The sequence below is a fragment of the Aythya marila genome, assembly GCF_965140915.1.
Source record: "Aythya marila genome assembly, chromosome: 2".
Taxonomy (NCBI): Eukaryota; Metazoa; Chordata; class Aves; order Anseriformes; family Anatidae; genus Aythya; species Aythya marila.
This window is the reverse complement of record NC_139043.1, coordinates 21394690-21409891: the sequence shown is the minus strand read 5'-3', so window position 1 is coordinate 21409891 and position 15202 is coordinate 21394690. Positions and strand designations below refer to the sequence as shown.

Genomic DNA, 15202 nt, shown 5'->3' with positions numbered 1-15202 from the left:
TGAATTCGCCCCCCCTCTCCTCTCCCTTTGCCCCAAATGTCCTTTGTTCCTGTGCGATTTGGTCTCTTGTTTGGCACCAGGCATGCTGAGGTGGTGAGGAAGAGCAGTGGAAAGAATGAGGTGTAAACTGTGCTGGTTTGGGAAGAAGTTGGTTTCAGAGAGGATTGAGGTTGGCACTAGACAGTGCTGCAGCCACAGAGGGAGGAAAAGACATGTACCAGTCTTTGAAAAGACATGTACCAGTCTTTGCCTCAAACTCTGCTTCCCTCTCCTCATCCTAAGGGTCCTCAGAGCTGCAGGTCTCTGCTGCTCCAGCTGAAAAGCTGACGTCTGCCCCTGAGCATGTAAACACAACTATGTTTAGCTGTAAACACATGCCTATTGCTGATGACTTCTGTAATTAATAACATATGCATTTCTGCTTGTTTTATTTCAAAGACTTTTTTTAATTAAAAAAAAATAAATAGTTGCTTTCTGTTTTAGGATGGTTACTGGAGTGAGTCAAGAGATTACTTCATTGGTTTAAAAGTGAGTCTGGATAAAAAGTTTAGGTAAGTTCAGATCATCACAGCAGCTCTTAGCATGTAGAAACAAACAGTATTTTATGTAGCTGGAGGTACTAAATGTGTTGTTTTACAAGGACTGAAGGATGTATATAACAAGTACAAAGCAGGATCCTAGAATAGTCTAAGTCCTAGTAGCGTAGCTTTTCCCAAAAAGAAAAATGAAATCAACATTTTTTCTTGAGTTGATACTTAGTCAAGAAAAGCTTGACATCCATACTCTCATGCTTTGTCAAGCCTGTTTCAAAGATTGGCCCCATAAACTAGAGAGATGTCTTTCTGTGCTGGATTTTGTACCTACAAGCACACACACATACATGTATGCATGCACACACAAAATATGTTTGATTCCTCAGAGCTTCATTCTTCATCTACTTTTGATCTCTATACTGTAGCTCCAGAGAAACCCTCCAGAATTAGGAAGGACTACATAATGAATTCAAAAGCTGCTTCTGATTGAGGTTTTCAGGGTAGTCTCTGCATACTCCCACCTCAGGAGGAATACAGGTATTAGCAGAAGTTTACACTACAGTAAAATTAACAAGTATTTCCAAAAATCATCAACAAACAAATAAACTTAAAATTATAGTAAAAGTTACTAAAGAGCACAATACAGACAGTGCCTACCTTCTCATCTGCTAGTTAAGACACTTCTGGGAGGTGACAGACTGTGCTTTTAACTGACCTGAAGCAGGGTTAGAGGAATTTTTAGTAGAACCTTTCTATATTTTTCCTTCACTACTGAGTGTCTGTAAACCATTAACCATGGAAAGAGTGAAAGAGAAGCACGAGGTTATGAGTGGCTGAGCCTGTGCCTGACTGTCTTCCTGATTTAGTACACAAATCAGGGGAGAAGGGCTATTGCTTGGGTCCAGTGAACATCTCATCTGTATAGATTTAAGGGCAATACCCTTCAATAGCAATTTATTAAGTAAAAAGCATGCAGGACTAAAGAAAAAAAAATAATTTTGATACTTCAGAAAGAGTAGTCTTAAAGGTGACAATGTATTTCTGGACACATGACTTAATTAACCTATTGAAATATTTCTCTTCAGAGTAAAATTTACAGAAGAATATTTTTGTCCTTAATTGCATCTACGGAAACATCAGGAATACTTAGACTGAGGAGCATAATATTATCTAGATGATAAAATGTGATCAATTAAGATAAATATATATATATTTTAATATTCTCTCCATTACTTATTATGGCTAACTGAATAATGGTTTCTGATATTAAATGATGACTGATCACTCCTGCCTGTCAATGGAAAATATTCTTGGTGTTTTCTTCTGTTTTGCAACCAGCAATATTTTACACTTCAAATTTGGATAATCAAGTAAGGAGAAAAAAAATCTGTAACAGCCTTTCCAGTTTTAGCCAGTTCCCATTAATGCTCTTTGACATTGTCTTCATGTCGAGATGTTCATTAGAATTTTCATCTAGTGACTGAAGTGTATTAACTAATAACTATTTTTGTATCTTTTCTTTAAGCTGGGTAGATGGGACTCCAGTAACCTATGTGGCCTGGGCTCCTAATGAACCGAACTTTGCAAATAATGAGGAAAATTGTGTGGTAATGTCATCAAAGCCAGGTAAGTAACAAGTCTAAACTATTAGATTTTACTTCTCTTTGTTTGGATTATAACTGATGGTGTCAAACTTCTGCCTTTAGCTGCGATACAGTCTTTTACAGCTGTTTTTGGGAATTTCTGAAGAGGGACAAGCTAACAATATATGGTAACAGGCATAAACTCCAGTCATGGAAGAGTCTATGTCTTTAGAAGGGGGAGACTTTAGAACCACGTGTAATTTAATGTGGGCATCTGTTAACCTTTATAAGATTGACATTACACATTATAGGGTCTTTTACTACTTCTCTAAGTAAAAATCTAACAGATGAGCAGAGCCTATCTTTACTCCTATGAACTTGAGAAAATATTTATGATTCAGCTATAGAAGAAAGGGAATTGAAAGTAAAACCAATGAGTAAAAAATATCAAATATTTTATAATACACTCAAACAGTATAATGTGCTCTCAGATTGATCCAGAATTTCCTATCTCATCCATTTTACATCTGTTTTCTTTCAAATTTGTTTTCTGGTGTATTACCACTGCTGCCTGCAATGTAATGATGTCATGGCTTGAACCAGTCGTCAACAGGTAAAGACACTGTGGAGAGCCCTGGAAGAGCAGCAGGGTCAGGCATTCAAATTAAGCACAAAGTGCTACAGCTGTGCTACTATGAGAACTTCAACTGGCTCAGTCAGATCTGCAGTGGTTACTTTGCTCTCAGATCAAGCTGAAACCTGAGATATAAAATGCAGCAGATTGTGTTCTGATAAAAGAATATTCATCAGATTTTTTTTTCCTCATCCTCTGTCTTCTGTAATTCTCCTACTCAGTTGTCTTGGTGTGGGTGGGGGTAGGGAGGGTGGAATGGAGTTAACTGATGATAGAGCATCTCTTCTGAGTCACTTGCCCTTTCTTTGCAGTTCTTTATGTTATTTATTTATTCATTTTTGCAATTGCTAGGCAGTAGCCCACAAACTAATAGTGTTGAGCAGCAAAAGTCATAGAATCATAAAATCATAGAATGGTTTGGGTTGGGAGAGACCTTAAAGATCACCCAGTTCCAACCCCCTGACATAGGCAAGGACACCTCCCACCAGACCAGGTTGCCCAAAGCCCCATCCGGCCTGGCCTTGAGCATTTCCAGTGATGGGGTATCCACAGCTCCTCTAGGCAACCTATTCCTCACCACCCTCATTTTCTTCCTCATATCTAATCTAAATGCACCATCTTTTAGTTTAAAACCATTAGTCTTTGTCTTATAACCACACCCCATGACAAAGAGTCCCTCCCAAGCTTTCCTGTAGACTCCTTTTAGGTACTGGAAGGCTCCTATAAGGTCTCCCCAGAGCCTTGTCTTCTCCAGGCTGAACAACCTGTCTTCATAGGAGAGGTGCTCCAGCTCTTTGCTCATCCTTATGGTCTATGAAGACCTTCTGTTTGTAAACAATAGCTGATTGCATAAATATAGCATGCATGTCTTTTAGTCACTTCGATGGTCTGAGAAACAGAGATTACCCTCTTTCTTACTCAAAACAGGGAATTATATATTATTGTTACAAATGTTATAACATCTTGACTTGTTTACTCAATCTAACTATTTTTAGGTTTGTGGAACGATGTAAACTGTGGTTCCTCCAATAAATTTGTATGTGAAAAACATAATAGCTCTATTAATTCAACGTTTGCTTCTCCATTGCCTCCTGGAGGATGTCCAGAAAGTTGGCTTCTCTTTAACAACAAGGTATGTCAACAAGCATCTTTAGCGAATTATGTATGACAGCGGGCCTGAAAAAAAGAACTGCAAAAATATGTTTTTATGGTTATGAAATAAATCTGCAGTGTAGTTACCCAGTCAGTACATGTTGGGTTGATAGCTGGACTTTTCTGGAAGTAACTAAACATTTAACTTTGCAGAGGGATACAGTAAAAATAGGTGTATGCTGAATAACTTTTAGAGAATATAGCCTGTGCAAGCTCAAAATACATTGTTACTGTTTAATAATACTTCTGTCCTGTGTTATGTATCTAAGTTAGGAACTGAAGCTTATAGTGGTTCATCTCAAAAAAAAACCACAAACAACAAACACACACCACCAAAAAACTCTTCAAGTGAAGTGATTTAGAAAGAATGCACTTGAACAATCCTGTTGGCTTGTATAGGAGCTCCCAAAGCTCTGAGTTCAGAAACATGATGTCAAACTACAATTGTTTTGAAAGCGATTTCACATACAGTCCTAGTCTGGAAGTCCTCATTGCTGTAACATAAGAATTTGTACCAACTGGAGGTGAAACTCCATTTGCCAAGGGCTGTTTTATCTGCTGTACACACTCTGCACTGCACTTGCATCCTCAGAATGTTAGGTCAACATGTCAATGATATTTCACACAGTTTGGCAGGATGAGCAGTTATAATCACAGTCATTAGAAGCAGGACAAGGAGCAGTGGAGATCGTTTTCTGCAGCTGTGTTACCCAAAGCCACATTTTCTTGAATTTAAATGATCCTTCTGTTACTGTAAGAAGCAGGCAGAAGAAAATGTGAAGCAGATTTATAGACCTGATGTCATTATGATAAATTTAGATGATACTCAATTCCTGGGTTGCACCTTATGTGCAAAGAGGGGCCAAATACCTACTTCAAAAGATGTATGTATTTTGTGCAAAGATCTTGCACGCCATTAATTTAGCACTCTTGAAATCTGTTATTTATTTTAGCCCTGATTTCTTCTGGAGAAATAGTGTCCTATAACTGGTTGATACTATTCATAAATAACAGTTTCCATGTTTGTTTGAGTAAATTGCTTGCTTTTTTTTTTTTTTTTCCCCAGTGTTTCAAAATTTTTGCTTCCAATATAACAAGAAAACTTGTGTGGCATGATGCACGAGATATTTGTATTAATCTGGGAGGAAACCTGGCTACAGTACCAAATGAGCAAGTGCAAGGTACATATACAAGCTTTACTGAAACATGTTACCTCTCAAAGAAAAATGTTCATCTCCTACTAAGGAAAATACTATACTTTCCAAAATACATAAGCAAATTAACTGCTGAAAATGTCTTATTAGCCAGGTCAGTTTATACTTGGTTTTAATTCTGAAGTGTGAAACAGTAGATAAATTATTACATGTAAGAAATAATGTGTGTTTCTAGTTCTTTCAGTTGCTCAGTTTTCATGAAACTTCCAGTCTGTTTTGAGTGTGGTTGCACAAATCTCTCAATCTGACATCTGTATTCTCTGTCTGTCTCTCTTGCTCTCACTGGAAAACTGGCAATATGATTTTCTGAAATGCTACATGTACATATGTAGTAGGCAATAGCACATTTTCTAATTTACTCCAGTGTCTTTTTTTTTTGGGGGGGGGCTATTTTTTCCAACCATAATGTTGTGTAAGTTCCTGCAGATGCTTTTCTAAAAGTTAGTTAAAAGTAGATGGGTTCTATATTGGGAAATATGCTTTTAATATGGCTCCAGTTTCAAATTTGTCCACATCTTTTCATGCTTTGGGTGAGTCATGATGAGCTTTCCTTAATGAGTTCTTTGCTTCCCTCTAGCTTTCCTCCACTATCATTTAAAGGATGCTACAACTAATGTTTGGATTGGGATGAATGATATCAACAGAGAGTCCACATTTCTTTGGACAGATGGGAGCACTGTTTCCTATACCAATTGGGTTAGCGGTGCACCAGAAAAGGCACAAACCTACTTCAACTATTATGACTTTGAGTGGTTGGCAGACAACACTGTAGAGGTACAGAAAATTTAAGTAACCTGTATATCTTAGACAGACAGATAATTTTTCTTAAGGGGAAGCTACAGCATCAATAACAAGATGCTGAAACAGGACCTTTTGCATCAGATTGGGGTAGCAAAGTACCTGATATCCCTTCCAAATATACCAAGAATATTTGGCAGAGATTCTGAAGAAGGACGTTGTGCTTTTCATCATTTTTATATTGTAAAATACCAATTCTGTAAAACAAGCCCAGGGAGGAATATTTTAAATCAGTTCCTGCACAAACCACATTACCACTGACATTAAAGTTGCAGCACCAAGCAGAGAAAAGTTACAATAAACCAAAATTAAGGTTATTGTTGAAACATTTATTTGTCTACCTATGTGTCCCATTTCTGGATAATATGATCCCACATAGTTTCATTAGTTTCTAATGGTAAAAAAGGACATTTTCAACAAAAGAGAAATCATTCTGCTGAAATTAAATCTCCTTCCCAAAGGAAGGACATGCATAGTTTCTGCAGAAATTGTAGGCAACTGGAAAGCTGGTCATGGAAAACTTTTGACAATTGCCATCAGTCAGAGTTTTGAGTTTTTATGATTAAAACTTGTTTAAGTCAGTATAGCAGAGAAACCTGGATATGCTCAGAAATGCTGAAAGATGGACAAGGCCAATCCTGAAACTAGGAGAGCCATCTGAAGAAACTCTTGAAGAAATTAAGAATAAGGAAGTAAAGGGAAATTTTGGTTGTTCCCCAAAATACCTGATAATGATATCTTGATAATGACTGCAAACAACTGATAGCGAGTTCATGCTTTCTGTTAAGATAAATCCAGACTATTGTTTTCAATAATAGTTCATATTTTATTTTTTTCATACATGGATTTTTTTTTTTGAAGTAGTTGTACATAATTGTAAATCAGCATTGAGAAGACATATTGCAGGTACCCTAATAAATTCCGTAGTCATTAAAGGATTCTTAATAAAACTAGTGGGACTGTTTTTGTAGACAGTTCTTTCAAACTTTGACTGATATCAGTGAGAGCCTAGGTCAAATGGGCTGTTGAAAAATACCGGGTCAAGCCAATTTGAACTTAGGCAAAATGAACTATTTACAAAGGTGCTCAACGAGTTCCTCTCTTCTCACCTCTCTTCTCTGTCATCAGTCTTGCATTAGGAATATAGGAGCACCTCACCACATCCTGTTTGCCATTTCTAATGATTGCATACATTGTCCTCTCTTTCAGACTGATTGTGTTTTCATCATACATTCAGATGGGAAGTGGCGAGATGATAGCTGTGAAAATGAGAGAGGTTATATATGCCAAATGAATTCACGTGAGTTCTGTTTAACCCAGTCTCCTAAACAGCATAAGTAGCTCAATTAGACAAGCATAATATGAAATGCATGGAAAACCGATATGATTTTTTTCTAGATTTGAGCCTCATTCTGAGTCTCTCAGATTTTCTGAGCACCACCAGTCTTAAGAGAAGTCTGTTTTTAAAGTACTTTTTATGCTGTAGATATTACTGGAGAGGATCCACTATCTCAGTTAGGATCATGTACCTAAATTACAAACAATACTAGAGAATAATATTTGAAAACAGATTTCTTACTGAAACAGAAGTCATTTTGGCATCCTCTTTAAGTACAATGTAAACCATGGAGTTGCATACTCCTGTCTATCTCTGAGTAGAGCATGTAATCTTCATCTATGGATGTCATATGGAGTCTATTAAAATGTACAGCCTCTTGGCCGTGTCTTAATTGTTGAAAAACATTTTACACCAAAGCAAATAATGAATGTTTATTCTCCTGCTATAGATTTGTAATCATGCAAATTGTGTCAGCCCAGCTATGCAATAGGAATAGAGGAGCCAAAGTATGGGTAAAAAAACAGTTTTACCTCACCTTTACCACATCATTAGTAAAAACTAGCTGCCTCATTTCAATTAGCTTCTGCAGCTTGTTCACTCTCAATGTAGTCTGTGAGAAACGCATCTCACTACACAGCAAGTAAGTTTTTTAAGAGCTTTAGAGAGGCATTTTTATCTCATATAATCCCACATACAACTGTTCTTTACACATCACTGATTCACATGGTAGAAATAGACCCTGCTTGGCTCAAATGTTCAGACAGCATTCACCTTATGGACAGGCTAATGACTTAGGGTGAACAGAGTGGTGGTCAATTAACATCAAATATCAAAGTCTCAAGTTGTGATAATAGAGAACACCAGTAAATGCCTTTAAATACTAGCCCTAAAACCTCTGTACCAGTTACTCAGATATCCAGATTTAGTCAAAATATATAGAAGTGTAGGACGCCAAATATCTAATTTATGAGTCAGGCACCTAGCAAATATACTGCCTACTTCATGGGATTTTAATCTGCTTTTTACATTAACAAATTTGGTTTTAAATTTTTTTTTGTTTGTTTTTCATTTACAAATTGCTCATGAGCTTAAATGAATATTTTGGCCTTTTGCTATTTTGCAACTTTTTTCTTTTCTTTTAATTTCTTGTATGCTAGATAGCCATGGTATGTTTTAAATTCATGCGTTCAGTTTTCTCTCCGTAGTTACCACACAGTTTGAAGTACCAGCAACAAATCCATCATCTGACTTTGTCCGTTATGGTGACAGTAGCTATTTAATCATCCCATCTGAAATGCAATGGGAAGAGGCTAGAAAAAACTGTCAAGATAAACATGCAGAGCTTGCCAGCATTTCAGACGCCTACATCCATTCCTTCCTGTGGATTCAGATGTTGAAATATGGAAAGCCGGTATGGATTGGTCTTAACAGCAACATGGTAAGTGCTGGACAGATGGGAAGTTCAGGTGCTTGGTGAGCTCTCCTGCTTCTTATAGTCCTGCTGTGTGCCCAGTTTGTAAAAGTGCTGAAACAATCATCATGCTAATGGTTTCACTGTGTGTGTAATGATTTTATGTCTGATTTTGACTGTTTACTGTCAAATAATCTTTACTCATCAAATTGCTCACAGACTAAATTTAAACAAAACAGATTAGAGGGGGTGAGTTATTTTTAATTGCTTCTCTTGGGATGAGATTTGATACATGACTTAAGATGAACTTATCTGATTTTCTTGTTGTGTTTTAGAAGTTTGTGTTACTTCCAAAAAACCTTCCAAAAAGTAATGCACTGTTGAACACTATTCATATGTATACTGCATGTAACTTATAACTACAGCATTCAGTGACATTGCTTAGTACAGTGAACAGTGTTTTAAAAAAAACGGGCAACAAAGGGCTTTAAAGGACTTCCCCCCCACACCTTTTTTTTCCTTGGAAAACTCCAATAAACATGGAATGTCATGTGTCAGAAATTTTTATGTGGAAAAAATGAACCAAACCAAAACACAATGTTACCAAAACTTACGAAAATTACCAAAACTTAACTGTTTTCAGACTGGGAGCTATTATAAATGGATTGATAACTGGAAAACCAAATTCACTAAGTGGGCAGCAGGGGAGCCAAAGGAGAAAAATGCTTGTGTCTATCTAGACCTTGATGGTACCTGGAGAACAGCATCCTGCAATGAAAGCTACTTCTCAGTTTGTAAGATATCAGATGGTAAGCAAATGAATGTACTCACAAATTGTATGATTTTGTAGAAGTGTGTTGTTTTCTCTCCTTGGGGTTTTAAGGTTGCATGATATAGACTGTTCCATATTTGAGATTCAAGGGAGCTTCCAAGTTAAATTTTCTAGCTGTAAGTTTGGTCATTGTATGCAGTTCAAGACCTGCAGACCAACAGAAGTGAACAGGAGTTGCACGGATTTGGTGAAAGTATGTTCCACTAATGGCACCTTCCTATAGTGACCACACACAGACAGCAGGCAGCTGTATGATGTGGGACTGCAGTAGTCATTAGACTATGAGAGCCTGCTGTGATGTGAAAATAAAAATTTGGGATGGGTGTCATCATTTCTCAGGGTTTCTTTTCCTCACAGTACTACAAGCCACTTAGGTATTGCAGGATGTGTTTTGCTTCCTTGTCCTGAGAAATGTGATTGGAGAAGTAAGATGTTTTGCACTGCTGACGGCCTAGCTTTCCCCAGTGTCTGGGCTGGGGGCCTGAAGGAATAGTCAGGAGCAGACGTCTAGGAAGTTAATGCTTAGTGGGAGAAATCCCACCCTACTTATGCACATGTCCCGCTTGGTGGGTTGCTCATAATACAATACAAATTTCAGCCCATATGTCATCTTTAGTTGTAGCTCCTACTGACCCTGCTCAGCTGCCTGGAGACTGCCCCGAATCAGCTGGTCTGCAAGCTTGGATCCCTTACCATGGCCATTGCTACTACATCGAAGCATCAATTGTGACAAGCTGGGCCCTGGCTTCCCTTGAGTGCACTCGGTTCGGTGAGAGGCTTCTCTATCAAGTGACAAGATTTGTAGAAATTTATACAAAACACACAAAAATGTAAAAAGATTGTTTTAAAAAGATCATTTAAATACTTTATTTACCTAAATCTGCAGATTTAGATGGGGCACAGCAGCTCCCTGTCAGTCTCTGGCCTCTGGGGCTTCATCCTGAGTGAAGCGGTGGGGAACCATGGCCACCAAGCACTTGCAGGGCTCTGTCCTCCACAAGAATCATAAAATCTCAGACTTTCCTGAGCTGGAAAGGACCCAGAAGGATTGTTGAGTCCAACTTTTGGAGATGAAATGAGTGAAGCCAGCACGCATAAAGCTTTTGAAAGTTTCCATTTTTACAGACTTAAAAGAGGAGGTCAGTTTAGTAGTTGCTCATATAGGTTATGGTTGTTTGCTTGTTAATGCCTTTCAGGTGCTACCTTGGTTTCAGTAGAAAACATGGATGAATCTGACTTTCTGATCCATATGATACAACCAGTTGTAAACAAAGTAGGAGGCTTCTGGATAGGACTTTACAGAAATGTGGATGGTAATGTCTTATTTTCAATGTTTAATTTAAAAATGCTTTTCTAACATTAAAAAAATGAGGATAACTTTTACAAAAAAAATGTAGCATCTAATTTTACTTTTTTAATGCTTAACGTCAATAAATAGAAAGATATAATTCATGACAATAGGATGGTCCTTATTTGGTACAAAAAGTTTATCCTACTACTTGAGCTGGCAGATAATTTACACTAATGAAATGAAGTGAACAATATGATGATGCTTCTGCCTCCCGGTGAACATCACTGAATGCTTTGGGAGGAAGTAACCTCCCTGAATGTCCATGAAGAAAAGAAACTTCCTGCCTCTCTGACACAATCTTCAAATTTTAGTTAGCAGATTTGTTGAGTTGTGCCTTACTCAGGATGTCTCTTCTGGGTTTTTGACCTCAGCCTTCCCATTGTGAAAACAATGTATATATTGTGTTATAAATTCCAAGTCAATTTAGCTTCATAAGGTTTATTCATGGGGCAAGTCAATAAAAGGCAAGTAAACAGCGCTGGGTGCATGGGGAGTCTGGGCTCCTCCAACACGCACGCCCGTTACATCAGGCGGCTGTTTTTTATGCTCCTAGGCTAATACATATTCATTACTACTTCTAGAAAAGGCAGGTTTATTATAATTAGTTCCCAGAATCCGAACCCTCCCACTGGCGCATGTGTATCAGTCTCCAGTGGTCCCACTGGGGTTTGTTTGTGCTGAAGGCTTGTAGTCTTCCTTCCAGGCTTCGTACGTCAGTCATCCTTCAGCTTCCCCTTTCTCCTTAATCTCTTGGCTATCAGAGACTTGGATATCAGAGATTTGCACAGCGTCCCATGCAATAGTTACAATAGTTAGCAGTTATTCTGAAACCCCTTTGTTCTCTTATCTCCGGATGTCAGAGACTCAAGCTTTACCCTTCAAACCCTCTATTGACATGAATTGGTGGACCATTCCTTACATATTGTAATTAATTAGGCTGAATTATCTGGATGACTTCCAGATCATGTTGCTCACTACCACCCTGGAAATGCTAGAAAAAGCTCAGACCCAGGATGTGAGTTAAAATCAACCCAATAGTCAAAAAGTGCAAAATGGTCACGACAATCATTGTGACTTGTTACTGTCTCCACAAAGAAAGGTGAGACCCTACTGGCATTGTAACTGTTTGAGTATACTTTCCTCTAAAAACAGTGTTGCTTGACATGGTGACTTGACGTGTCTTTGGAAAGGACCCGGCTTCTTCGTAAGTGAGAAAAATAAAAAAAAAAGTGCAATAGCTATCAAAACTTGGATGATTCAAATGTTCTCTTATAAATTTGGTCACCATCTGTATAAATAGCTATACAAATTTCTCCCCACCCCTTTACCTCTCCTTCTCTCTAGAAATATGTTATGTGCATTGTGTTGATCTACAATCTGTTTCTAGTGGTGGCCAGAAGCTGGTCAACTGTCAATCTACATAGATCACAGAGTCATAGAATGGCTTGGGTTGGAAAGGACTTCAAGGATCACCCAGTTCCAACCCCCTGCCATAGGCACCCACTAGATCAGGTTGCTCAGGCCCTCATCTAACCTGGCCTTGAACACCTCCAAGGGTGGGGCATCCACAGCCTCTCTGGGCAACTTGTCCCTGTGCCTCATGACCCTCTGAGTGAAGAATAGATCCTGGATCCAACAATTTACAGCATGACTGTGGAAAAGCACCAAACAGAGCCTGTCTGTTCATAATTTCCTACAAGAAGGCAGTGCTGGAAAATTGCTCATCTAGTCAGTATCACTCTAATGCAGGGTGCTCCATATGCATATGTCACAGCTCTTCTTCAATATATATGAACTGTTCAGGGCATAAGGTAAAGATTTATGGTGTTTCTGGAGATTTATTGATAGCCAGATGAAACTGAATGAAGAGATTACTCCATTTAGTTAAGTGATATTGCAGGTATGGATAACCTGACCAATAACAAAAAATATCCTGCAGCCAATTCTATCTGGAAGATAATTACATAGTAAATTTAAAGCAGATTTCTAGAAGAAGCATACAGAAGCATGCAGCATACAATCAAAAGACTTATTTTGCCATTAAGTAGTATTTTATTAAATGAATTAGCTGTGAAAATAATTAATGAATTATCTCTCCTACAATAATCCACTGCCTTTTTATAAGGTCTTTTTTCACAAATGTGAAAAAAATCACAATGAATGGCACTCAAATTCTAGCAGAGTCTCATTTCTAATATTCCATGCTGTGGCACTATTTTTGTAATATGGACAACTTTAGCAATTTCCAGAACTCAAATGTTTAAAAAAGTTTTTCAGTTGCAACTTTAATGAAGGCTGTTGTACTCTGGAATTTCTCATTCTATGTATAGCTATTTTGGGTGCCAATTAATGAAATACTATTATACCTATAATAATTTTCTACTGTTTTGGTGTAGCATTTCCTGAGCCACCTTACTTCAAGAATCTTCTAGCAAGAAAAATGATGTGGTCTTCTAATGAAAAAATGGATTCACTAATTTTTTCAAGTAATTTGCTGAGAAGTTATATATCTCATGGAAGTTTTTCAAAAATTTATTGCTCTATATGTTGCTCTTTAGACCAGTGGTTGTGGCTAGACAATTCTGCAGTGGACTTTGTTAACTGGGAGGAGAAAGAGACCAGTGTGGAGCACAATTGTGTGGAAGTGACTGCACCATTTGGTTACTGGGCCAACACTGATTGCTCTTCTGAAAAGGGATTTATCTGCAAAAAAAACAAAGGTAAATCTTTGGGAATAGAGCAGATCTGTCTACTAGTAGCAATTGTACTCCTCTACAACAAGTCTGTAAATAATTTCTGATGGTTTGGTTTGGCATATCCCACTTTTTCAGATATTTGTATTTGCCTGTGTTTGCAGTAATGTCTGCTCTCACATGGGAATATGGTAACTTGCTGTATACACTCTAGATTGAGAATGAGACTTTTAGAAGACTTTTGAATACCTAACACAGACATTAGTATGGCATCTGTCAAACACTTGTCCAAACTTATAACTTTTCCAGGAACTAAGTATTGTCATAATTGTTATAATCTTGCAAGGAAGATTTTGTCTGAATATTCAAGCTTCTTTTTCAAGCTTGTTGTACAGTAATTACATTACTGCCCAACATCAAAAACCAGAGTAACATTGGACCTGATTCAACAACCTCAAAATGCCTCAGGAATACAAAAATAACAGCTGGTTGTGTTGCAATATCAAGCAAACTTTCCTGTTAAAAAGAAGATTTCAAGAAAGTCACTACAGAACCTGTCAAATCAGTATTTCTGGAAAATTTGGGCCAATAGTTGATATGCCAGACCAAAGTTTTGAAGGTGAAAAAAATAAAATTTAAAAAAAAGCAAATTGTCTTTTCTTTCTCTCTTTTTTTTTTTTTTTTTTTTTTTTTTTTTTTCCTCTTGTATTCCCAAGTGGAGATACAAAAATACAATTGTCTTAAAGAAAGCACTATCATGCCCTTTTAATTTAGGTGCTAAAATCAATCTTACCTAAAAATGGTTGTTGCTGTCTTTAAAACTGTGTACTTTCTTTTATAGTACCTGTGAGACCAGGTTTAATTTTACAAATTTTGCTTTTTGTTCTGTCCTAGGCCTGGCATGTAATACAGTGGGGAGTCTTGTGCCAGTCGATAGTGAATCGTGCAGAATGCTTAATAAAAAAAAAAAAAAATGAAAGAAAAGAGAGAGAGAGAGAGATTAAAAATACAACCATGAAGCAGTTATCCTCAATGCACTTTTAATTTTCATCTTTAAATAACCCTGTCCTTGGCAGTAAATGAGTTTACTGCCATTAAGATTTTACTAAGAATTTACGAATTATAATTCAGCTATTCCTTTCTGAGGTTTGAAATATATTTCTTGTTATAGTTATGTTGGGACTGTATGCAAATAACCAAAAGAATTAATACCAGCAGTTAACGTCTTAGTTTCTGTGAAAAAATATAAAATAAATATTATCAGCAAATAAAAGCTAACCACATATTTTATCTAATTAAAACAGTTAGAAAGCACTAAAATCTTATCCATGGAATCATAAGATATTCTAATATACATGTATAGCTATTCCCTGCCTAAGTAGGGAGTTACTGTTCCTTTGTATCCATTTATTTTAAGTTCAACTCTGCTTTTTTGTTGTTGTTGTTTTCTTTTACATTTTGCTTTAATAACTTGTCCCTCAGTAGTGAACTTGTCCAAACTGTAATGCAAAGGAACCCTGAGGAGAAACACTTTCTTGATAATTTAGGAAGTCTTCTTTCAGCGTAATTTTTCTTGCTGACTAAGAACATCTGGTATGTTTTATTTTTCCTCTTTTCTAAATTTAGTATATTTTTACACCTCTTTCTTAAACAACAACAATA

General features: G+C 37.1%; 1 protein-coding gene across 4 annotated transcripts in view; it reads left to right on the top strand.

Moving 5' to 3' along the window:
• LOC309875290 (macrophage mannose receptor 1-like) overlaps nt 1-15202 on the top strand; it is a 37790-nt gene that overhangs the window by 20350 nt on the left and 2238 nt on the right. For 2 of the 4 annotated variants that reach the window (XM_082754548.1, XM_082754550.1), the window contains exons 18-28: nt 484-551; nt 2059-2159; nt 3746-3882; nt 4969-5083; nt 5694-5890; nt 7124-7214; nt 8459-8691; nt 9308-9473; nt 10113-10265; nt 10693-10809; nt 13406-13567. In XM_082754548.1, coding sequence (XP_082610674.1) covers nt 484-551; nt 2059-2159; nt 3746-3882; nt 4969-5083; nt 5694-5890; nt 7124-7214; nt 8459-8691; nt 9308-9473; nt 10113-10265; nt 10693-10809; nt 13406-13567 — 1540 coding nt within the window. Of the gene's footprint in view, nt 1-483; nt 552-2058; nt 2160-3745; nt 3883-4968; nt 5084-5693; nt 5891-7123; nt 7215-8458; nt 8692-9307; nt 9474-10112; nt 10266-10382; nt 10452-10692; nt 10810-13405; nt 13568-15022; nt 15172-15202 lie in introns of those variants that run through there. The other 2 variants (XM_082754549.1, XM_082754551.1) reach the window with 2 other exon arrangements.